The 24,382-nt window shown below is 28.9% G+C and overlaps 4 protein-coding genes across 4 annotated transcripts in view; 3 read left to right on the forward strand and 1 right to left on the reverse strand.

Moving 5' to 3' along the window:
* LOC135925337 (aryl hydrocarbon receptor nuclear translocator 2-like) overlaps positions 1–3,000 on the reverse strand; it is a 37,118-nt gene extending 34,118 nt beyond the window's left edge. The window contains exons 1-5 of the mRNA XM_065460607.1: positions 2,867–3,000; positions 2,750–2,824; positions 2,550–2,707; positions 2,429–2,508; positions 2,294–2,386 (exon numbers count right to left, since the gene is read on the reverse strand). Coding sequence (XP_065316679.1) covers positions 2,294–2,386; positions 2,429–2,508; positions 2,550–2,707; positions 2,750–2,824; positions 2,867–2,889 — 429 coding nt within the window. The 5' untranslated portion in view covers positions 2,890–3,000. The remainder of the gene's footprint in view (positions 1–2,293; positions 2,387–2,428; positions 2,509–2,549; positions 2,708–2,749; positions 2,825–2,866) is intronic.
* A 794-nt stretch (positions 3,001–3,794) lies between these two features.
* On the forward strand, positions 3,795–4,569 carry LOC135924416 (uncharacterized). The gene is made up of 2 exons (XM_065459473.1): positions 3,795–3,932; positions 4,093–4,569. The coding sequence occupies exons 1-2, from the start codon at positions 3,795–3,797 to the stop codon at positions 4,567–4,569; spliced, it is 615 nt and encodes a 204-aa protein (XP_065315545.1).
* A 504-nt stretch (positions 4,570–5,073) lies between these two features.
* LOC135924417 (uncharacterized) lies at positions 5,074–5,598 on the forward strand. Its single transcript, XM_065459474.1, has one exon. It carries the CDS (start codon positions 5,074–5,076, stop codon positions 5,596–5,598), a length of 525 nt encoding a protein of 174 aa, XP_065315546.1.
* Positions 5,599–7,600: 2,002 nt separating this feature from the next.
* On the forward strand, positions 7,601–17,071 carry LOC135923723 (uncharacterized). Its single transcript, XM_065458633.1, has 5 exons — positions 7,601–7,790; positions 10,856–11,134; positions 15,214–15,757; positions 16,083–16,203; positions 16,377–17,071. The coding sequence occupies exons 1-5, from the start codon at positions 7,617–7,619 to the stop codon at positions 16,978–16,980; spliced, it is 1,722 nt and encodes a 573-aa protein (XP_065314705.1). The 5' UTR covers positions 7,601–7,616; the 3' UTR covers positions 16,981–17,071.
* The last annotated feature ends 7,311 nt before the right edge of the window (positions 17,072–24,382 follow it).

Raw genomic sequence — 24,382 nt, forward strand, 5'->3', positions numbered from 1 at the left:
GTCTATAAACCCCATATCTTAGCGAGTAAGTAGTAATAAGTAAAATTTTTATTTTTTTTCTTAGTCATAGCATATATTACCAATATATAAAATTTAAAAAAATTCTGAGAGGTCGGGTTGAAAATCGGCTTTTTTGGTTGAATTGATATGAAATTCACCATATATATATATATCAGAGAGAAAAGTATCAGGAGAATAAAAAGGGCTTTATTACGTTTTTGTAGAGAAAATTAGGTGCGGAGGGTGATGACAAAGTACGAGGATGCCCGAACGGTTATTAGGACTCATAGTGATGATAGCGAGAGCTTTGGTTAAAGGTGGGGCTAAAGGATCAGACTTGAGCCCATTATTATTTGTCATGGTAATGGAGGTGATGATGAGAGAGATCTGTGAAGGACTACCTTGGGAACTAATATATGCTGACGATCTTGTAATGCTGGCAACAAGGGAAACAGAGTTGAAGGAAAGATAATACATGAAAGACGCTTTTCGAAGCATAAGGGTTAAAACTGAAAGCAGGAAAGACTAAGGTTGATTGGAGTCGAATGATCAAGAAATAATAAAGAAATGGGCACGTGACCATTTGTTGTGTTCAGGAAATGTGCTGAAAGGAATTCGAGCTAGACATGTGCACATAAAGGAGGTAGTCGTGAGAATGGAAGTTTGATAAAAGGAAGAATAGCCTATGCTTGTAGAACATTGGTGAAAGGGGTTCATGGTAATGATAATGTAGAAAAAGATTATTTAATATCGATGGAGCTCCTCTAGAAAAAGCAGGAAAGTTTTGTTATTTGGGTGACATGCTGAGAAAGGAAATTTGATAAAATGAAAGTAGCTTTTGCTTGTAGAACATTGGTGAAAGGGGTTCATGGTAAGGATAATTTAGAAAAAAATAATTTAAATATCGATGGAGCTCCTCTAGAAAAAGCAGGAAAGTTTTGTTATTTGGGTGACAAGCTGAACAGGTGAAGGTGTTGCACCTGCTGTTGTTGCTGCAAGGGTAAAATATACATGGAAGAAGTTTCAAGAAATATTGTCTATTCTAAATGACAGGAATATATCTCTCTGAAGCTGAAGGAAAAGGTTTATATAAAGCTATGTCCATTGCAATGAGCAGTGTATTGGCAAGAAAAAAAAGAGAAAGGTCAGATAGATATGTGGGGCATCTATGAGATAAAAACAAGCATCGAATTGATGGAAAGAATTGGCATAGAAGAAATTGGAATGATGATGAGAAGAAATACACTGTGGTGGTTTGGATACATTGAACAAAAGATGCATGATTTGGTATAAATATGCATTTCGTTGGAAGTAATGGGAACAAGGCCTTGAGGAAGACTAATGAAGATGTGGAAGATGATAAAGGGTGACATGGAAACAATGGGTCTTGCAAATAGTGACGCCAGTAATAAGTGGAGAAAGGGGATCAGAGGGGAAATTAGCTTATCCAGGCAATGCCAAGAAAAGAAGATTAGACAGGACCTGCAGGTGGACTAAAGCCTGACCCAAGTATCAGCGTGCATAAATTTTTTTAAATAACCTCAAACTGGGCTGAATATTTTAAAACTTGACTATTATAATATAATAAAAAAAATATATTATGTAATTAAAAATTGTATTAATAATATATCACATATTTCTTCACTTGTCATATTTATAATTTCCCTTTCAAAACCATTTATATCTCTTGTTAATTAATTTAGGAGATCAAATATTTTATTTATAATCAAAAATAAAATAAACAGTAAGAAAGAAAAAATAGTTATTATTTAAACAATTATAATATTATATAATAATCAAATCTATATAATATTATAGGTTATTTTTATGAATTTCATAAATGATTAGAAAATAACTTACAATATAACCAGCCAAATCTTTTTAATTTGTCCTTATTTACTTTAATGTACTAGGTAAATAAATTAGTTATCAAAAATATATTACAAAATAATATACATTTTGCCAAAATTTACTTTTTTACTTTGGCATTAAATGAATTCATGTTACCTGGAAAAGAACCACAAAATTGATATATTTTCCCTGAGTTGAATTATTTTTTTAAAAACATTTTAATATATTTATATACCCAGCCTGGGCCAGGTCAAATATATTTTTTACAAACTCAGTGTGGGCCATGCAATCAGTATATTTGCAAATCTCTGATATATATAATTAGTAAAAATATTTCCTAATTTTATATTTAAAAAACTATTATAAAAATGTTATTCTTTTAATAACCAAAAAATGGATCCAGAATATTGGTGTATATATATATATAATAGTTTATTCATACTTGTCGATGGCCCAAAACAGATACTATTGTATCAGATGCATATATTACCATGCCTGAATCACAATGAATTACAAATAAAAATCCATCTGCTGCCTAAAAAACAGTGATAAAAATTTCCCATTAAATTGTGAGTACTTCTAATAAAAGATGTTTTAATTCCTGATCAGTTAAAAACGAGGGTTTGTAGGATGAATCATTTGTTAAATTTGATGACCCTACATAATATAATATTTTTAATTTCTTATACAAGAAAAACCTCTTAATGATTTCATATGAGCCACTGCCATCCTTAATATTGTTAATTTATCTGGTTTGCGTGCCAGAGAATTGCAAGCTGGAACCATATCTGATAGCTCTGCAATATATGCTGTCATTTTATTACGTCTTCTGCGTTCAATTTCGCTGTGGTTTTCTCTTTAGATTTTAAGTTGAATTTAATAAACTATAATAAAATACCTAGCAAATCTATCTTTATCACAAAATTCTTCAGAATCTCTAACACATTTGGCCATAATTTCTTCATCATCTGAACTATAAAATATGGATTTAAGGTGTTAATTTATAAATAACTACTCTTTAAATTCAGAACCCATCATATATAATGATGGTAAATATTTGATTAAATTAAAAGAGAAATACTAACAGGTATAGCGTATTATACCATATGATTTAACAAAATTTCATTGTTTTCTGAAGATATGGATTTTGTAAAATATTTTAAGAACCTAACCGTCGAAAGATTATATTAATATATTTTATATATTATAAATTTCATTAATAATAATATGATAGGATGGGTGAGAGGTAAAAAAAATATTTTATTTTGAAATTTTATAAGATTTCGCTTATTTATTTTTCTCTCCATAATTTTTTCTTTTTGTCACTTTCACCCAAATTTATTTTATAAAAGATTTAATTTTCGTAAGATATATAGGTAAACGGAGTGCATTGCCCTCCCCTTTTACAATATCGTCAATTATCTTTTGAACACATTTTTCTAAAAATATGGTTATTAATGATAGAAACATTGTCAGAAGATGCTAGGGAAACAATTATAGTTAGCAATTTTAAATATCTTGACGTGAAAAATTATATTTAAACAAATATTAATTTCCTTTGATCTCTGAAAGTAACACTATTATATTTTCCTTCCTGATTTTTAATTTTTCTAATATCTCTCCGGAACTCCTATTTTATTCTTTATACTTATCCTACACTCTCCGAATAAAAAGATAAAATATTAATAAAAAAATAAATAAATAAATTAAATAGAAAAATTAATTACAATCAACATGATAGGGAGAAGGAAAAATAAAACTCACAAAAAACTCTTTCGCCTACAAAAAATATATATCTCAATACATTACTTAAAAAAGCAGACATATTTCTCAATTAAATAATTTACCGTATAATTTTTGTTCTAATAACCCGTGCACATTCTTAATTCTTATAAGGCGAACTCTAATCGCACGATAATCATAGAAATATTTTTTTATATACAATGAAAGACCATAGTATTAGGATGATTTCCTTAAATATAAGATCGCTAAGTGACAAACTCACAATTCTTAGGCAAACTATAAACGATCAACGATACGACATCCTCCTTCTACAAGAAACTCACTTGAAAGAAACGGAAGTAAGAAATCTCTTAGAATACACCTTATACTGCAGCTCGAATGCTGAACATGTTTGGGTAGGTGTAGCAATCTTAATCCATAACAAACTAATTAAATATGTAAGCTTTAATCCAAATTTCCAGTCGCATTTGCTGTCTTACCTTAAATATTGGTTACAAGAAAATTCACCTTTTCAATATTTATTCACCACATAATAATAAAGTTTTTTACATAGAGCTGGAAAATATCTTAAAAGAACTACCTCATCAAGATAGTATCATATTAGCTGGCGATTTCAATGCCTCGGTTGGGAAGCCTAACAATTCTACCTGCCTCGGGAACGCCACTCTAGTACAAAGTACGAACACTAATGGCAAAAAACTAATAGAAATCTGTGAACACTTCAATTTGAAAATAGGAAATACCTTCTTCAATCATCCTAACCATCACACCATGACCTACAAAAGCCCATCTTTTGGCACTACCTCACAAATTGATTTCTTTGTAATTTCCAACAATATATTTAAGTGGGTGAAGGACATCAAAGTCATCAGCAAACTGAACTTCACCTTATTTACGGACCATTACCCACTAGGATGCGAGCTAAGGATAAAAAATACCATTTTTCCAAACCGAAATCAACATAGCCCATCTTAACTCTACACACTTCATAATGAGGAAAGACTTGGCACAGCTGAATAATCCCGTTATAAAGGAAGAGTTCATCACCAATCTAACAACATGGAGAAACACCCAAAATGGCATGATCAATCCTAATATAACTTGGAAGGATATGAAACTGAGTTTATCAAGCTGTATGAATTCATGCTTAAGACCACGAATTAAGCGTAAAGAATGGCTATCCCCTTCAACAATACAGATAATTAAAAACTTAACAACAAATATCTCCTATAACCAATATACTAAACACCACAGAAGGTACATAACTCACTGCATAAGAACAGATAAAAGATATTTTATTGCCAACTTATCTAGATCCATACAATATAGCTTTGACAACGATAATATTTACAAGGCTTTCCAATCTCTTAAGTTACTCACTACCTTTAAATCCAATCCTCTACCAAGATTACACATTGAAAATAATAAAATTATAACGGACCCCAGGGAACAATTAGCGATATGGACAGACCATTACATATGAACCTTTACAGAACAAGGTGGCCTAAACCATTATGTGACTATCCTTTCCAACCACCTAATCGGAACCTGAACAGAATAGATATAATCAATGCCATTAAAAGACTAAAAACCCATAAAGCAGCCGGAATCGATGGGATTTTTGCGGAACTTTGGAAGATAGATGCTGATTTAAGTGCTAGTCTACTGCTTCCCCTCTTTAATGAGATATGGAATACTGGCAATTTCCCAGAGGAATGGATGACATCGATAATACTTAATTTCCCTAAAAATAAGAACCCGACTAGCCTGAAGGACTACAGAGGAATTGCACTGATCCCAGTTACCCTAAAAATGTTCACGTATATTATAGCCGCCAGGATTAAACCAATCATCGATGGAAACCTCTCAAACGCCATCACATCATATAGGAAGGGCAGGAACACGACGGAACTAACCATGGCGCTTAAGGTTATTCTGGAGAAAGCTAGAATGCATAAGTCCCAAATATTTGCCCTAATGATTGATCTAAGTCAAAGCCTTTGACTCCATCATACAGCATAAGATCTGGCCCTTACTGGAGGACATAGGAATAGATAAACATCTGATTTCGCTTATAAAAATAATATACGATAATCGTGATACCACAACATCTGAACTTAAAATCACAACCATTTAAGGCCAACAGAGGGCTGAAACAAGGATGCATTTTATCACCTATGCTATTTAATGTAATAATGAACGATATTCTGAATAAATCCTTTAAACAAGAATATGCTCTTAACCCTCGATATCTGAATCAACAATATGATAATAACATACACAACTCTCTAAATTTTCTATGCTATGCCGATGATGTATGCATATTAGCTAACTCTGAGTACAAATTAAGAAACTTGCTGTCATTGTTTGTCAAAAATTGCTTTGGATACGGACTGAAAGTCAACTACTCAAAGACAAAGTTAATTGTATCCAATATCCCTCTATATAACAGCGACCCCTTTAACTTTGATAATGTGGTAGATACGGTCTCGGATTTTAAGTACCTAGCTAGGAACCAGAATAATGTCATTAGGCACCACCATTTTGGATACTAAGTCGAGGACCAACAAGGCCAGATCCCGATATCATCAGCTAACTAAACTATGGTCGTCCAACCAGATATCTACGAACCTAAAAATAAGACTCTTTAAATCCCTAAATCTACCCATCTTAACATACGGGCTGGAAACATGGCAGGACACTAAAAGCAACATCAACACATCCCAGACCTTCATAAACAAGTGCTTAAGAAGAATCACTAAAACTTACTATCCATACAACACCCCAAACACAACTCTCTGGAACAGGTGCGACATCCTACCTATCAAGAGACTCATTCCTTTGAGGAGATTAGAATTACTCGGCCACTGCTTAAGACATTCACGAGATAATATGATATTTTCGTCCATGGAGTGGACCCCGGATTATGGAAGGCGAAGAATCCCCAAATACTATTGGCTGGCAAAATGTCTGAAGGACATGGACTTGATCAATCTTACGTTTATAGATTTTCTTGCACTCAGCAGCAAAAACAAGAAACATTTAAAGGAACATCTGCAATACATGCTTAAATATGGTTTAAACTAGAGCAGGAATCGTGGACGTATCAGACTATTCCTCACACTGCCTTATTTCCAATCTCTTATCCCCAGTCTAATGACAACTTATGTTCTGGCGCAATAGGAATTATGATTTTTGACGAAGTCAATGATAATCTTAAAACCGTGAATATTGATAATGATAACGATCTCCAGGCTCAATATAATAATGATAATAGTGAATAACATGGATTCTATAGACATTGCGTTATCTTCCAAGGATATACTTACCAAACATTAAGAAATTTTTTTTTTCCCCATCTCTTAAATCTAACCAGGTGTCAGGTACATTATTATTATTAATATTAGCTACAATTCTTAACACTATATTGCCGGTAACGGAACTAATAGATCCCCTCTTTCTTACTCCTCTCTTCTTTACTATGCTAGCTGACTACATAGTGGTACCGTCCACTATAATAAAACGGGTATACATCATGTGTATAGGATCTATATACTAGTGAATATACATGGTGCACACTACTACTCCTGGTGGGTGATGAAATTGCACTTCGTGCAATTTCTGGCGTGGTAATGAATGAATGAATGAAATTTTATAAATTAATTATGAATAATTGGTTTAAGTTGAGCTATTATTAAATCCCGCCAATAATTAGACCTACCCATTTAGATCTAGCTTATGATTAATAGTGTAACAACCTATGTTTTTGGTAGCTTTCATAATGAACATTATAAGATAATCTATACCTAAAATATAATTATATAAAATTAGATAATTTGAAAAAAAATTAGAATTTTTCGATCATTAATTTTTTAACAATAAATTTTTATTTATTTAATATTTGAGTTTTCACTTTATATTTTATTTCCCTAAATTTCCCATATTTATCAAAATATATATCTATTTAGGGTTTTATATTTTCAACATATTAATGCCATCTATTCATTTCATGATTATGTTTGATGACATTTTTTAATTTTCCATTGCAGGATCATTTTCTAGAGTTCATCTCATTTCTATCTGAGGAAGATAAAGACGACTTTATATATTTTAATACTTGGAGGAACAATAATCGTTTAGGCTGTGGAATAATAATTGATAGTATTGAGAAGTCAAATAATTCTAAATGTGATAAAGTAAATAATGTATACATATTCTTGTTGTGTAAATTATTCAGGATTAAATATTTATATATTAGGAGGGTATTAAAAATTACAAACATTACGTTGCTAAAGTGGATATAAAATTACAAATATATTCTAAAAATTAATTATTAATATATTATGAAATGCAGAAAAACTTAAAAATGTCAGGTGAAGAAAATATTTAAAAAGATATGGAGAACTTTTTAGAAAATCATTATTTTAACCCCTAAGATTTAAGTTTCTTGTTTGTATTTGATGTAGAGGAGAGACCTACAAAGGTAAAGCTAGCTCAGTTTGTATTTTTTTTCCCTAGACCAAATTTATAAAAACTATTTAGGCCAGGTCTATGTTCGTTTAACAGCTTGATTTGAGTGGATTTTTAAAAATGATATTTCCCTCATTTTTAAAAAAAACTTAATTTAAATACAAGTGAATACTTTTCCAGCATCTATTAATAAATTTTAAATTTTCTACAAAATATAATCTAAATTTTCAAACCGATTTAGAACTGGAAACTATTTTATACTCTGACCCAAATTTTTTTAAATAATTTATAAATTCCTTTAAAGGGAAATTGAAAATATGAGCAGTAAACAAAATTTCCAAATGATTATTTAGCATATAAAAATAACCTAATTAGCCTAGCTTAGATATTGTAAAAAAAAAGAAGATTTTTTCTTTACCTGTGTTGCCATTTTTATTTTATTGTACTACTGGATTTTCAAAACATTATTAGTTAGGTTCTGGGTAGTGCTTGCAGGATTGACTAATTTTTAGATTTGCAAAATCAAAAACATTTGGCCCCATCCAGCCAGCATGGCCCATGTCTCAAATTTTTAAGAAGCATATAAACAGGGTTTAGCAGCAGATGCTTATATCTTTTTGAAAGCTTCTTGTATTTAAGATCTCAAACTAAATGAAAACAATTAATGATATTATATTAGAAGTAGAACAAGATTACTAATAATAGTGATGATTAAATTATGGTAATCGTTAAATTCTGTCTGCATAATAAAAAATTAATAAGCAAATGTAAATATTTTTAAAAAAAATCATATAATCTGATATTACTTAAAATAAATGCATTTGGAAAAAACATTGTGGGCTACATATTTCCAATAAACTAAGAATTGTTTTATTTATTTAAAAGAAGTCCTCAAAACTAGGGATGTACTGATATTTTATATCGGATCGGGTCAGTTCACCCATTTTAAAATATCGGATTTTAAAATATCGGTTATTGGCAAATATTATAAAATTTTCGACCCGATCCGATAAAAAATGGCGTTTTAACAAAAATAAAATATTATAAATTTTTTTAGAAAAAGGTATGTCTAAAAAACCATTTAATTTTATAAATGAAATCGAAATCCATTTATGTTTAATTTTTTGTTAATAAACATTCTGCCTTGGCTAACTCAATATTTCATCTAGAATAATATTACGCAAGCCTTAAGATTTTGTTTGTAGAAGACAAAGGTTTAGACATCTATTAACTAAATCTCGAGGCTTAAGCAATATTTTTCTGGCTAAAATATTGAGTTAGCCGTTTTTAAAAATTGGCTCAAAACGAGCCGTTTAACAACACTAATTCTGCCATATATTTATTTTTTTTCACTGTTTAAAAAAGTGTTCAATAATCTTCAGAATCTGTTTTTAGTGATGCTAGTGATATTGACAGTCCCCTTCGCCACAGACTGATCTCTGATAAATTGGAAATTTTGGTATTTCTAAAAAGAAATCTTAGATATATTAATTTTAAATATTAATTTCAAATTTAATAATATATTTGTTTATTATTAATTATTTAAATAGATTAATGTTATTATTCATTATATAAATAAGTAATTTATCAATAAAAATATTTATATACTTATAGAATTGCAATTGAATTGAATATAAACTATAACTGATCATTATAATATATTTAAATGACATATGTTATGGTATAGTAAAATTCAGGGATTCGAACCAAACCCGAACCCGGAAAAGAAAACCCGGGTTTCGGGAAAAAATTTGAACCCGAACCGAACCTGAACCCCGTTTATAAAATTTTCAAAACCCTGAACCGAACCCGGGAATTTTAAGGGTTCAGTGTATTGTTTAAATTAATAAAAGATATTTGTATAATTGTAAATACAAATATTAATAATTTACTTGACATTTTATAATATTTTCAAATTTCCAATTAAGTGAAATGTTAATAAATTTTAAACAACTTTATTCATTTACTCCATTTTTAAATTTTTTTAAATTTATTCTCAAAGATTCCTATTGGATTGTTAATAAATTATTAAACAATTAAATTCATTTACGCCATTTATTTTTAATTTTTAACTTATTGTCAAAGATTATTAATTAGAGGAAAATAAAAGTGAACAAGTCAAGGTAAAAATTATTATATTGGATATTGTTAATTTAAAGAAATACGTCTAAATAAAAATTTTTAAATCTATACATAACTTTGCTTAATATTTTTAACTATATTTTGCCTTTATATAAAATAAAAAATTTATTTTTTATACCAAATTTATGTCTAGTTTTTTAATTATGATTTAAATATAGAATATTTTTTTTATCAATTTAAAAATTCTTAAACCCGAGCTGAACCCGGGACTAAATCCGGGTACAAAAATATTTCCCTGAACCGAACCCGCCTATTTTTTTAACCTTAAAACGCACCCGAACCGAACCCGGGCAAAAATTTTGCCGGGTTCGCATCCCTGGTAAAATAATAGATGTTATACTAATAAAAAGTATATTAAAAATTAAAACCATTGTTATCTTTACAGAATACAAAATTAGATATAATATCGCATCGGTTATCGGCCGATATCAATTTAATATCTGGAATATCGGATCGGCCTCCAAAAAGTGGTATCGGTACACCCCTACTCAAAACCTAAACAACCAATTCAGGTCTGGAAATTAGTAACCACCTTAGTCTTGTCCCCATTCGGTTCAAGCCACTATAGGGCCTGGGAATAGGATACAAAAATTTGTCAACAAATTAATATTATATAACCAAAATTTTCTCTATTTTATTTATTTATTAGTGTAATCAACCCTTATCTCTCGACAACGAAAAACAGGAAAAAATTGTTGCCACGTTTGTACCCGCTCTCATTGACGATACATCTTTTTCGCCTGATCAGAGTTCTCCAAATGAATCTCTTATAATTCCCTTGTTTTACCATCAGCGCTGCTTCTCGTGTGTCGAGTGTAAAGCGTCTCTTAGTTATCTTTCCATATTTTATTTTGACGACCGTTTAAATTTATATTGCGGGAGGCATTTCGCCGAGTTGTACAAGCCTAGATGTGAAAGCTGCGATCAAGTTATTTTACTTAAAATTTCCTATTTATTGGTGATTACGACTTTATTTAAGCTGCTACCACCGGTACCTTTTAATTTATATGGATTAAATATTATAGCCATTACTAGTATTATCGCGAGTCTGAACTTTTGCCCATATTTGGCACAATGGTTTGAACATCTGTTAGCGAAATATCGAGGCTTATGTAATATTTTTCTAGCTAAAATATTGAGTTCCCCATTTTTAAAAATCGGCTCAAATTGAACGATTTTGCAACACTAGCCGTTACCATCAGTATTTTTAATTTCTAGATCATTCGGTTATGATTAGTTGCAAGTATAACCGATACCAAGTACGAGTATCGTTGCGGTATTTATATATTATTTGCACTAAATAAATGGAACTGAAATCATTTTTAAATTTCGAAGATTATTGTTGAAATAAATACTTTTTTTTAAAAAAATATTCTCATGATAAATTATATTTTGAAAATAAAAATATACGATAATTCATTTTTGACAATATAATGTAAAAAAATAATGGGAATACTTAAATAATAGAAGAACGCCAGACTTCAAATCCGCTATTGTTCTATTCTAAATAATATTTTAATTGAAATTTTTGAATTTCCTCCTTCCTATGTGGTGCCAAATAAACAAATTCCTGCAGTTGACATTCAAAAGAATTTTCTTTGGGAAAAATCGAGGGGGAAGGGAGGATCAGACTATCTCTCTTTTATGTCCACTGAATTATTAAAAGGCATTTGCAAATTATAGGTCACCTTGGAGGGTACAAACTTGAACGCTATATCAAGACTAATCATTGAATACCTTCTCATGAGATAGCCAAACTTTTGGAGGTTTATTAATTGAATACAGATCAGTCCATAGCTTATCAGAGAAGTGCTTTGTAAAAGAGGTATAAAATAAAAATCTGCTTTGAAAAAAACCTCGTTTATTAAAGAAACTTATTAGATTTTTTAAAATCTTAAAATGTAAGGTAAAAACAAATGGTAAATGCATTTTTTTAACGATGGAAAAACTATTAATAGATTACCTGCTTTTCGCTATGACTCTTCCTGAAATATAAATAGAAATCATTTACAATCTAATTTATTGACTCAATATCGTCTTTAATTGAAGCACGCCATAAAGACACTTTGTTTTCAACCTGTTATAATTATCTAAATTTTAACATTGTTTCAAAGTATATAATAGAACATTTATAAAACATATTAGACGACTTAAAGAATGATTATAAAATTATTATTAAATGCAAAGAATGAAAGCCAGGCTAATATATAAAATACTAGTAGGGCTGTGCCGATCCACATATTTTTCTCCGATCCGATTCGTTCCGGTATTTTCAGATATTGCTTTAAACCCGATCCGATATTTTTACTGATTTTTAATCATCTCCGTTTGAACCAAATGTAATTAAGAAATCAATATTTTTTATGCAAAAAATCGAATTATGAATTTAATTTAATTTTTTTATTTCTACAATTAAGACTATAATAAAAAAATATATATTTAATAATATATCCATTTTATGTTGGTATGAATTATAAAATTGTAATATTTAATATATAAAATTATAATATATTAGATTTTTTAATAAATATGAGAGCCTCTAGATTTTCTGGGAATAAGCTTCTACGATATGGACTATCTATATTATATATCCTGCCTTACTGAAAGCAGACTCAGATGATCCCGCAGATAACGCATTTTGCAAAATTATCTTTGTCTTTTGTAAAATATTTCCATAATTCAGATACCATAGTTAAAAAAATTCTTTTATTTAAAGTATAAATAAAAAAATTGGCGTATTTAAAAAGATTTAAATAAATAAAACTTTGGGTGTTCCTTTCTATTTTTATAAAAAAAACTTTTAAAATACTATAAATCTATTTTAAAAAAGAAATAAAATTTAAAAAAATTATTTAGAAAATATTACGTGATACGTGATATTAAGCGCACCAGCCCTAAAATGTCATATATATATCAAAGATATATATATAACAGAGCAACGCTTGGTTCTCTCATAAGAGTTCATCTAATTGGGATAAAAGAATGGGAAATAATTAAATAAATAAGAGGACCATCCACGTTTTTTGGGCAGGCCGCAGTTACCTGTGCGCGCAAGAGGCAAAGCCCCTTACTTAAACGCCCATGGGAAAATAAAAAGAGAGGTAAAAAGCCCATGCCCGATTAAATAAAAAATTTGATTATGGGATGGATATATTGGCTATATTAATTTTACCATTAATTAGAATGTGAGCAAACCTAGAAATAAACTTGATTAAATAAAATATATACCAGTACAAATATAAATACAGTACTATCACTTTCTTCCAAAAAAATTTGCACCGGATGTCTCTTAAATGAATTAAAGTTCGCTATATAATAAAAATAAACCTGAAATTTATAAAATTAAGTTAAATGCAGAAAATATTACAATAATGTAAAATAAATATACATAACATAAAATAAAATAACAAAAAAAAGAAAAGTAAAAAGATCCGATCGGTTTTTACAGGTATCGGCCCGATCCGATATTTATCGGTACAGCCCTAAATACTAGTGATCTACCTTTTGTAATTGTAAAAAAAACAGATAAGAAAATTCTTCTAGAATTCATCAGAGAAACCATGAAAATTTTTTTCTAGATTTAGGAGTATCGTCTCTGATGGCGATATCTATTAAAGAATTTACTATGATTCTCTTTTTATTCTTTTTAAAATTAATTAAAATATAAGATTCACGAATAAAACTTACAATTTCTTTTTAATCTAATAAATATAATCAATCCGCTCTTTCGAAATTAATACATTTGTTAAAATAAATCAGAGACCTGCAGAGGTACCATTTATACGGCCCGGCTCGGATTTTTTTCAAATATTATTTTCGGCTCATCCCGGATTTTTTAAAAATATATTTTATTTATTTTTGATTTTTATAGCTAATAATGGTGATTTCAAATATTTAGTTTTAAAATATACGGCCCGGCCCGGATTTTTTTTTTTTAAAAAAAAATTTCAGGCCCGGCCCGGGTATATATATAAAAAAATTTCAGGCCCGGCCCGGGTATATATATAAAAAAAATAAAATACGGCCCGTCATAGGCCGGGCTTAGGGCGGGGCCTGCAGGTCTTTGAAATAAATCATTTTATCAAATACAATATATGTATAAAAAACTACAACACTAACAAAGTTAGCAAGTATACATTCAATGACAAACACAAATTATGATTCTACTATAAATGAATTTTTTGAAAAAAGGAGGGCCTAGACGTTTTAACATTTTTAGAGAAAAAAATATAATCGAATCTCCGGATTCCATTCTAACCCAATTTTTTTTTAAATATTCCAGCAACTAGCACACCTAGTGGAATGACTATCTCTATCCTTTGATTAATGTTGAATTTGAGGAGATTATTCATATGTTTCATAAATTTGAATAAAATAATTTTATACATGATATGATAACTCAAAATTGAATTTGAATTTATTATTAGAATAAAGCATAAAATACAGTATTATAGGTGTATATTTTATTCTTATTTAATTATTTTTAGTGTTTCTTTAAAAAAATATGTTCTTTGATGACGGCGGCCAAAAAGCACACTTGCCGGCCTTCATTATTTTAGTCATCGCGTGCCAAGCCGCCGATTATTTTACCAGGCCAGATTCATAATGGGATCAGATCCGACAAGATTTAACAGCGCATTATTTCATAAACAGATTTTCAAAATCGACCAGATGTAAATCGTATTCGATCCCACTATAAATGCGACCTTAAGCCTTATGTTTCTTAAAAAATCTTATCCTAGCATAAAAGAATTGTTTGTTTTTCAGATATTGGATATGACATTTGTCGAATTAAAGCATTTTTTTGAAGTGTTCTTTAAATTTCAGACCATATATGATTTATATAATAGGCATTATTTTGTAATTTATAATGAGTTAAATGCAATAAAATTATTCGGTCAATATAAAAAAAATATGAAAAAAAAGAAAAGGCAATATATATAAAAACAAAACTCGTTATTTAAACATCCAATTTTTTAATTATTTGATTTCTCCCCCCTCCCTCAGTTGATATTTTCGACCGAAGCCATTAAAACGAAAGGTGGCTTTTTCTGGCATCTGCAACATTTTTCTTGTTCATCGTGCTACACATCATTGTATCAAGGGGACCAACTAACAGGTTACAACCTCTCTAATAATACTAACAGCGATCTCAAAGATACTCGGCTACTCTTATGCCAAAATTGCCACGAAACCGAAAATTATATCACTAATAAAAAAATACCCATGACTGAGCCATGTAATATATACGAAAGTATTCGCGATTTAAGGGATAAAAATATTGCCAACCTTGGGAAAAAATTTGAGGGATTAGTTTTAGACTATTACGATAGCGAAAGTCTTAGTAATCATTCTGATCTTATCAACTCCTACCAAACACGCCATTTTATTGCAGACACCACCAAATTTGGTAACGAATGCGATAATCATCATTGCAGCGATTATTATAATCGCATTAAAGGTTCTGGAGACTCTTACGCCAGCCATATCGACGCCAAATATTCCATGGACAATCCCCTTTTGGAATCAGTAAATGATAATAATATCGAAGGTTATATTATATTTTATTTAAATATAGAAATGTTTTTAATAATTATAATATTTATTTATTCAATCTTAGGTTTAAAATAAATTTGAAAAATTTGTCTGGCCTCTCAGAAATTATATAAAATATGCAATTAACAATATTTATTATTTTGGTACGTGATACATTATAACCGTATTTTTTTAAAAAAAAAACTTTTATTTTAAAGCAAACTGATAAAATTTATCGCTGGTCATTTAATTAGGTAGAGCTGTTAGAATTAATTTTTGACCAATACAATACATTAATTTCTTTCTTTGTGATTTCAAATAATAGAAATAATTATTTTTAGATTCAGACGAAAGTGGCTCCGTTGATTTGAAAACAGTTACAGTTCACGATATTGACGATAGTTCGTGTACATCATCGATAGATCAAATTATCGATGATAAGGATATTTCCAAAATAAAGAAGTTTGGATAATTATCATTTATTAAATTGATTTAATAAGCTATAAAATTTTAAATATCGAAGGTAAACTAGTACCCAAACATCGCGTTTAATTTTTATTAAAATACCTTTAATTTTCCATTAAAATATATTTAATCGTTTTATTTTATTTTTTATACCCATTAAATTTCCACAGAGGCAAAGGGCGCCACAAACATGTCACCTCTAAATCTATTTGCAGTACTTGTTCTTCTGGATCTTCTATTTCTGATTTTCGGGATTATTGCCAATTTTCTTCCTCCTATTTTATGCCTTCCATTTCTCAAAAATCTGATGATATGATGATCAACCTTTACAGAGCGAATTTTAAAACTTCACTCAAGGAAGAAACGGCTGAAATATCAGGAAAATTAGAGAGTAATAATCGGTTCGTCGAATCAAAAAATCGGAGAAATTTTTTTTTACGTTTATTACCGAAGAAAAGGAAGAAAATTACGAATGATTCCAATACTTTTTTCTCCAAAGCTAACGATAACATAGAATTGTCTTCCAGTTACACTTATTCCTGTCCTCTTGATTTATCAGCTGATGTTATAAGTAGCACATTAACCTCGCCAGAGACGAAGTTCGGACTCGAAAGTATAGCAGAAATTGACGAAGAACTCTACCGGGCTAAAGCCTCTTTGAAAACTACAGATGAGTATGATAAGAACGTTCGTTTTAATAGTGAGAATTATAATAACTATCTTAAAGATTTAGATAGCGCGAAAAACACTTTAGACACATGCAAAATCTCTTGAGATAAATGAAATATTAATTAAAATCGTATTATTTCGATACCGATCTCATTTATTTCCATTGTGTAAATATATCATTTATAATATAGTTTAACTTGCATTTTATATAAAATTTACGTTTTGTAATTTTATTAGATAAATCGTAGATAAACATTTTGTTTTTATACTTAATTTATTGTAAATGTACATAATATATAAAAGAGTATAATATCTACATTTATTAGTGTTATATTATTACATAATAAAATATAAATTATGGGAATATCGATGGCTCTAAAAAGAGCTTATAGTAAAAATGTACCTAAAAAACATGTATAATTATGTTTAAAAATTTCTAATTGTATTTTTTGTTTTAGGAAGATTGACTCGCGTTTTTCGTTTGTTATGTTAAAAATTTTACGTGCTAAAATTTTTAAAAATGAATATGTTGATTGGGACAAATTACCATTAGTTGAGATGACTATGGGTTGAAAAATAAAATTATTTAATATTGAGTATTTATTGATTTTTTTATTTTCGCCATTAGTAAGAGGATTTGAATTAATTGATGAGGGAAAGGAAGAGACACAGGTAGCGTCCCAAATTAGGGATTTCCCATTGGACCATGGGATGCAGGTTAAACCGTCAGGTCTGAGACCATCTTGTAGAGAGAGGTTTGTTGGTTCTAGAATGTAACAATTATAATAGATTTAAATTAAAAAAAAAAAATTTATATAATAACAATTATCATTAAATTGTCTATTTATAATATTCAAATTAGTTTTATATATTTTTTGATATTAAACTATGTTCTTTTATACGATATATTTAAAAAAATTTATAAACTTTAATATATTTTTCAGTTATATTATTTTATCATATACAATTACTGATCTAGATTCCATTCCTTACAATTAGTACATATTATGTTATAAATTTTATTAATTTTGTGAAATTGAAAGCTTGAACACCATTGTAGAAGATAAAAAACATAGTTGAATCTAAATAAAAAAGATAATAGTTCATAATGAAGGGTATGAAGATTGAAACAAAATGTTAGAAACATAATTTATGGATTCCTTTATTCATTTCCATTAAATATAAAATAATAAATTATAAAGTAAAATATATTTATTAACATTATAAAAAGATTATAGTAAAAATAATTATGAAAAATTAAAGCTAAAAAAAATAAAAAAGAATTCTTTTCAAAAATTCAAAAGTATATTATATCCACAAAATCTCAAATATATATCCTTCCTTTAAAATTTACATCTTCGAAATATCCTCATTTACATAGTCTATAATATGAAATTAAGTGATATCGTAATAATTTGAATAAGACATTTTTTGTTTAAAAGTATTCATCTGAATATTACAACGCCCTTTTAAATTAGACCAACCATTCTGCAAACGACCAACTTCCCTTTCGATTTCTGTTTTACTGATCTTGTATCTCCACTAAAGCTACTCTTCTTTATCCAGAGACTTATTTTAATCACATCCTAGGTTATTCTTTTGTACCCTCTAGGTTTTAACTATTGCTGTCCATTATCTCATATTCTTAGCTTCTAACGAAACGCTTAATTGCAATTAATTCTATTCTTTTTTGTACCAACTTATTTAGTTTAAAGTGTCGCTTGTTTTAACATTCTTTTAAAGTTAACGCTATCTTGGTAATTAAATCATTGGTAACGATTAACGATAGCAGCATGAAAGTCTCAATCGTTTGTTCTAGCTAGTAGCTTGCTTCTAACTTTCTCTAATTAATTGGTTCTTTGCATCTAATTCTTTTAATTGTGTCGATTTTTAGACTTCCAGGTCTTCTACAACAGTTTGCCCTTGCCGAGATATATATTCTATTGTTTCTTTATCCCAAAGTAATCGCATCTAATCTACTCTAAATAATCTATTGAATTGCCTAAATTCTCTCTTAATTCCTGAAATATTTGTTTAATTTCTCTTAATTAAATCTTAAATTTATAATACTTAGTCAAAATATACTAAATAAATTATGTCCAATTATACCACCCCTTTACCATTGAACCATCTGCCTGTAGTCATCCATTAGCTATTGATCATCATTATATTTTTTTTAAATCGCTCATTTATTTCCTCATACTATATGCATCTTTGGACGCTAAGTTCATAAAGAAAAACATGATATCTATTTATTTTCTACTCTACACAGCTCACACCGGTTGGTAAGAAAAACTACTGAACTATATGTATCTTTTTTCCCACATCGTTGTTGAAAAAACCCATGAAATCTAATTATGTTTTCGCACCCACGTTGATGAACAATCACTGAACTCTAATCATATTGGTTTTAACACCCACGTTTTTGAACAACCAATGTAAAATGATTAATATTTTTTATTGAGTTTATATTTTTATAAGATTTAACTTTTATTTTAGTTGATAATATTTTAAAATAGGTTGTTTATTAACCAAAATCATCGGGAAGTGAAATAGCTTTCATCATTAGAAAATGCCGCAATCGAGCTCATTTAGAGATGGGATTTTGATTTTCGATCACTAATATGATTTGAGATCAATTATGCAACTTTTAGGATTATATTAGCAATCTAAAAAATTATACCCTACTCCCAATTAATGCATACCCTTCTTCCAATTAATGCATACCCTTATCCCCAGTGGCGTCGCTAGGGGGGGGCAGGAGCTCAAGCCCCCTGAAAAATTTGAATAGCCCCCTGAGCAAAAATTTTTTTTTAATTGCTCCTTAATATCCCCTTGAACTAAAAATAAATTTTTTTAATTGCCCCCTGAACGATTTCTTTTATAATTCTATTGAGTAATATATAGATTTAATTTTATTGTTTAAAAATTAATAAAACTATCTAAATTTTTAAAAGAATACTATTTTAATTATTAGATTAGATTAATACATATAAATTATATGTTCACTCTGTCAGCTTGCAATCAAATTCTGTGTTAAAAAGATATCAATAGCACTCAATAAATATTAATTTAGCATTAACAGTTGAAGCTTAATTGACTTTTATTATTTAAATTATTTTATTATATAACCTTAATTAAATAAATATAATTATTTATTAATTGAAAATTAACAAATTTAATATTGAATTAGCCGAGTTCAAAATCACTAATCAACTACATTATTTGATTCTTAAATTTAATTATCATGTCTCTTCCTAAAATTATTTTCAAGGTACAAATCCAAATGAGTATACATTGGCGTACGCAGTGGTAAAGGGGGGGGGGAAGGGCCCCCCTCCAAAGCCAAAAAATGCAGATGCCGGATATATTTTTCAAAAATATCATTGTTTATATTAATTTATATTTGTTAATATTTATTCGTATCTCATATTAAATATATATTATATTACATTTATTATCACATTCATAAGTTATTTTATCAATTAATTTCGATTTCAAGTTTTCCGGCGTAATATTTACTTATTATTTTCAAATTTTTAGTGGCGTAATATTTATCTACCATTTTCAAATTTCTAGTCAAATAATATTTATTTCTGAAACTTCTGGTCCAACAGGGAAAAAGAAATTGCAACCTTGTCTAACGAGATAGAGCCTCTTCCAGCAAGCACTAACAGCTATTAAGGAGTTAGAAGAGCCAATTATTTGCTATTACTGAAATATAACAATGGCCTGAAAGAAATATTTTCTCGGAAGCAAGAAAAATATTGGATTCAATGCTTATTCCAAATTTTATTTCTCATTAGAATGTATTATTTAATTATACAACTATTTTAAGTATTACTTTTCAAATGATTTGATTAAGAAGATGAGAATAGCGGAGAGCATTTTATCGAACTCAAGGAAATTAGGGCTAATGTTGATGAAGAATTTCATATTTTATATTTTATTGTTGAGTCAAAAGCAGAGCTATACGTGTTTAATATTTGTCTCCCTCGACAGCAAGGCAAGCTCATCGTTAAAACATTAATATAGAATCAGTAGAAGAGTTTATCTTAGATGCAGATACATTTATAACCCAAATAAATGAATTTTTAATATATCATGCAGCACTTACATCTGCAAATATTACTTCCACAAAAGCCTTCCCAACCTTTTTCAGATGGTGATAGAAAAAAAAATATTTGTTAGATTTTTATTATGAAGATGTTAAAGTATCTTATGATGCCTTACTAGCTGAATAACTATATTTATAAGATTAACTATAGTTGATATAGTCCCAAAAAATGCTATGGATGCTCTGCATTATTTCAAACACATTTTAGATTAAATTTCCAATGTATTAAAAGGGTTTATATACTCTTCCCATTAGTAAACTAATGAGAGAACACTCTCTTTTTTAAGAAGAATAACAGAGGCCTGCAGAAGTACCATTTGCAGGGCACGGCCCGGATTTTTTTTAAAGAATTTTTACGGTATTTTTAAAAAATTTTTTAGGCCGCTCGGCTTTTTTTTTAAATTTACAGGCTCGGCCCGGCTTTTTTTAAAATAAAATTTTCAGGCCCGGCCTGGATTTTTTAAAAATAAATTATATTTATTTTTGATTTTTATAGCTAATAATAACGATTTCAAATATAGGCTGTTTTAAAAAATACAGCCCGGCTTGGGTGTTTTTTTAAAAAAATTTAGGTCCGGTCCGGGTGTTTTTTAAAAAAAATTTAGGTCCGGTCCGGGTGTTTTTTAAAAAAAATTTTGGGCCCGGCCTTGGTATAATTAAAAAAATTAAAATATTGTCCAACCCAGGAGCCGGGCCTGCAGGTCTCTGAAAAACATACCAAGAAGTACAACATGTGAAAGTAGATTGAAAGGTTTGGAGCAAGGATGACATAATTGAAAAATTAGCTCAATTCCAATGAAGATTGGATTTTACATTGTAAATTAACATACAAAATACAATTATTCCTAAGAAACTTTTTGTGTAAAGGCTCAAAAAATTCAATTTTGGGTCATTTAAGTGATTCTTTACATATAATTTTTTTATAATTCACATTAATTTAAAATTGTGTATTAGGAATAGTTATTAGTCCTAATAAATTTATGCTTGATATTTTTAAAAAACAATAATATTTCTCAAAAAAATTTATTATCCCCCACCCCCAGACCAAATTCCTGCGTACGCGCCTGTGAGTATAAGATATTTATTTATAAAAAGCAAGTAGATATATAGTTTATAATCCTTTATAATATATAATTATTTATAAAATATTAGGTAAAATGCCACATTACAGACGTACTTGACAGTTACATAATATATTACAGTTAATAATTTTAATAATAAATGCTTTTGTTAATAAATATAAGTAACAATTTGCATTTAATTATTTAACGCCATCTATTTATTAAATATATTATTAAAATTAAACTTATCTATATTATAATTTTCCGATGTCCTCACTACGTCATCACGACGTCATGTCATCGGTACGTATTTATTTTTTATTTGTTGATTTTATTTATTAATTTTATACAAACAGATGATCCTATAACTTAAATTTTCTAGGTTAATGATGCTTACTACCAAGTGAATGTATGGAAATATTTTAAATACCAACCTAATTTGCTAAATACCGACCTATTAAAATGTAATAAGACCCTTATTATTTAATATATTAATACGGAATCACGTGGTCGAGTCCGGCCTCCTATATATTATCCCCCCAAGGATGGAACCACCAAGTTAGATTAAGAAAAAAACATGACCATTCCCGGGATTCGAACCGGAAACTATGGGATCAGTAAGCCAAGCTCTTGCCTACTAGGCCATGCTTTCCAAAAATCACGATTTTTCAAATATATATTATAAATATATTTGGTAGTGCCTATCCAAATGAAAAATGAACAAAATTCAAATTTGATAAGTAGTACCTTAAGGTAGTAAGCATCATTAACCAATTTTCTATGCAACTGTAGGAGGCCATATTAAAATCTAAAAGTAATACATTATTTACTATTGTTGATTTTATTTATTTATTTTATACAAACAGATGATCCTATAACTTAATTTTCTATGCATACAAATTATAAATATTTTATATCTCTAGGCTTGGGAAATTTTTTTCAAAATTAATGCAACTGTAGGAGGCACAATATTAGGAAGCATATTATTAAGGAAGCATATTATTAAGGAAGCATATTATTAAGGAAGCATATTATTAAGGAAGCATATAATTATAAAAAAGTTTATCAAGCCCAGCTCAACCCTTAATAATTTGTAAAAGATATTCCCATGTCCATTGATCAAGTCTTGAGTTTATACCAATGTTTATACATAGGAAAGTAATACATTATTTACTAAATATTAAAAATTATTAAGAAAGCCCATCAAAAATGACGGGGAATAGGAGGCCATATTAAAACCAAAAAGTAATACATTATTTACTAAATATTACAAATTATTAATATTTTATATCTCTAGATTTGGGAAATTTTATTCAAAATTAATGCAACTATAGGAGGTATAATATTAGAAAGCATATATTTAAGGAAGCATATAATTATAAAAAAAGTTTATCAAGCCCAGCTCAACCCTTAATAATTTGTAAAATATATTCTTATGTCCATTGATCAAGTCTTGAGTTTATACCAATGTTTATACATAGGAAAGTAATACATTATTTACTAAATATTACAAATTATTAATATTTTATATCTCTAGGCTTGGGAAATTTTTTTCAAAATTAATGCAACTGTAGGAAGCATAATATTAGAAAGCATATAATTAAGGAAGCATATAATTATAAAAAAGTTTATCATGCCCAGCTCAACCTCTAATAATTTGTAAAAGATATTCTTATGCCCATTGATCAAGTCTTGAGTTTATATCAATGTTTATACATAGGAAAGTAATACATTATTTACTAAATATTACTAATTATTAAGATTTACGATAGTGTCATGCCAGGTCCAAGCTCATAATATTAGGAAGCAAATAATTATTAAAAAGTTTATCCAGCCCAGCTCAACCCTTAATAATTTGCTAAAGATATTCCCATGTCAGGTGCAAGCTAATATAAATTTTGAGGTTCCAAGCCCAGTCGTATCCAATATAATTTTGAAAATTTTTTCCCACCTCGGAGATAGTTAAATTTTTAATTGATTTATCATCACATGAAGGAGCCCAACGCAATCCTTAATAATTTGTAAAAGATATTCCCATGCCCATTGATCAAGTCTTGAGTTTATACCAATGTTTATACATAGGAAAGCAATACATTATTTACTAAATATTACAAATTATTAAGAAAGCCCATCAAAAATGATGGGGAATGAGATTTTTATTCATTTTTTACGATACCAGGTCCAACCTCACAATATTAGGAAGCATATAATTTAAAAAAGTTTATCAAGCCCAGCTCAACCCTTAATAATTTGTAAAAGAAGATATTCCCGTGTCAGATGCAAGCTTATATTAATTTTGAGGTTCCATGCCCAGTCGTATCCAATATAT

This window comes from Gordionus sp. m RMFG-2023, chromosome 2 (assembly GCF_954871325.1).
Source record: "Gordionus sp. m RMFG-2023 chromosome 2, tfGorSpeb1-WG-v2, whole genome shotgun sequence".
Taxonomy (NCBI): Eukaryota; Metazoa; Nematomorpha; class Gordioida; order Chordodea; family Parachordodidae; genus Gordionus; species Gordionus sp. m RMFG-2023.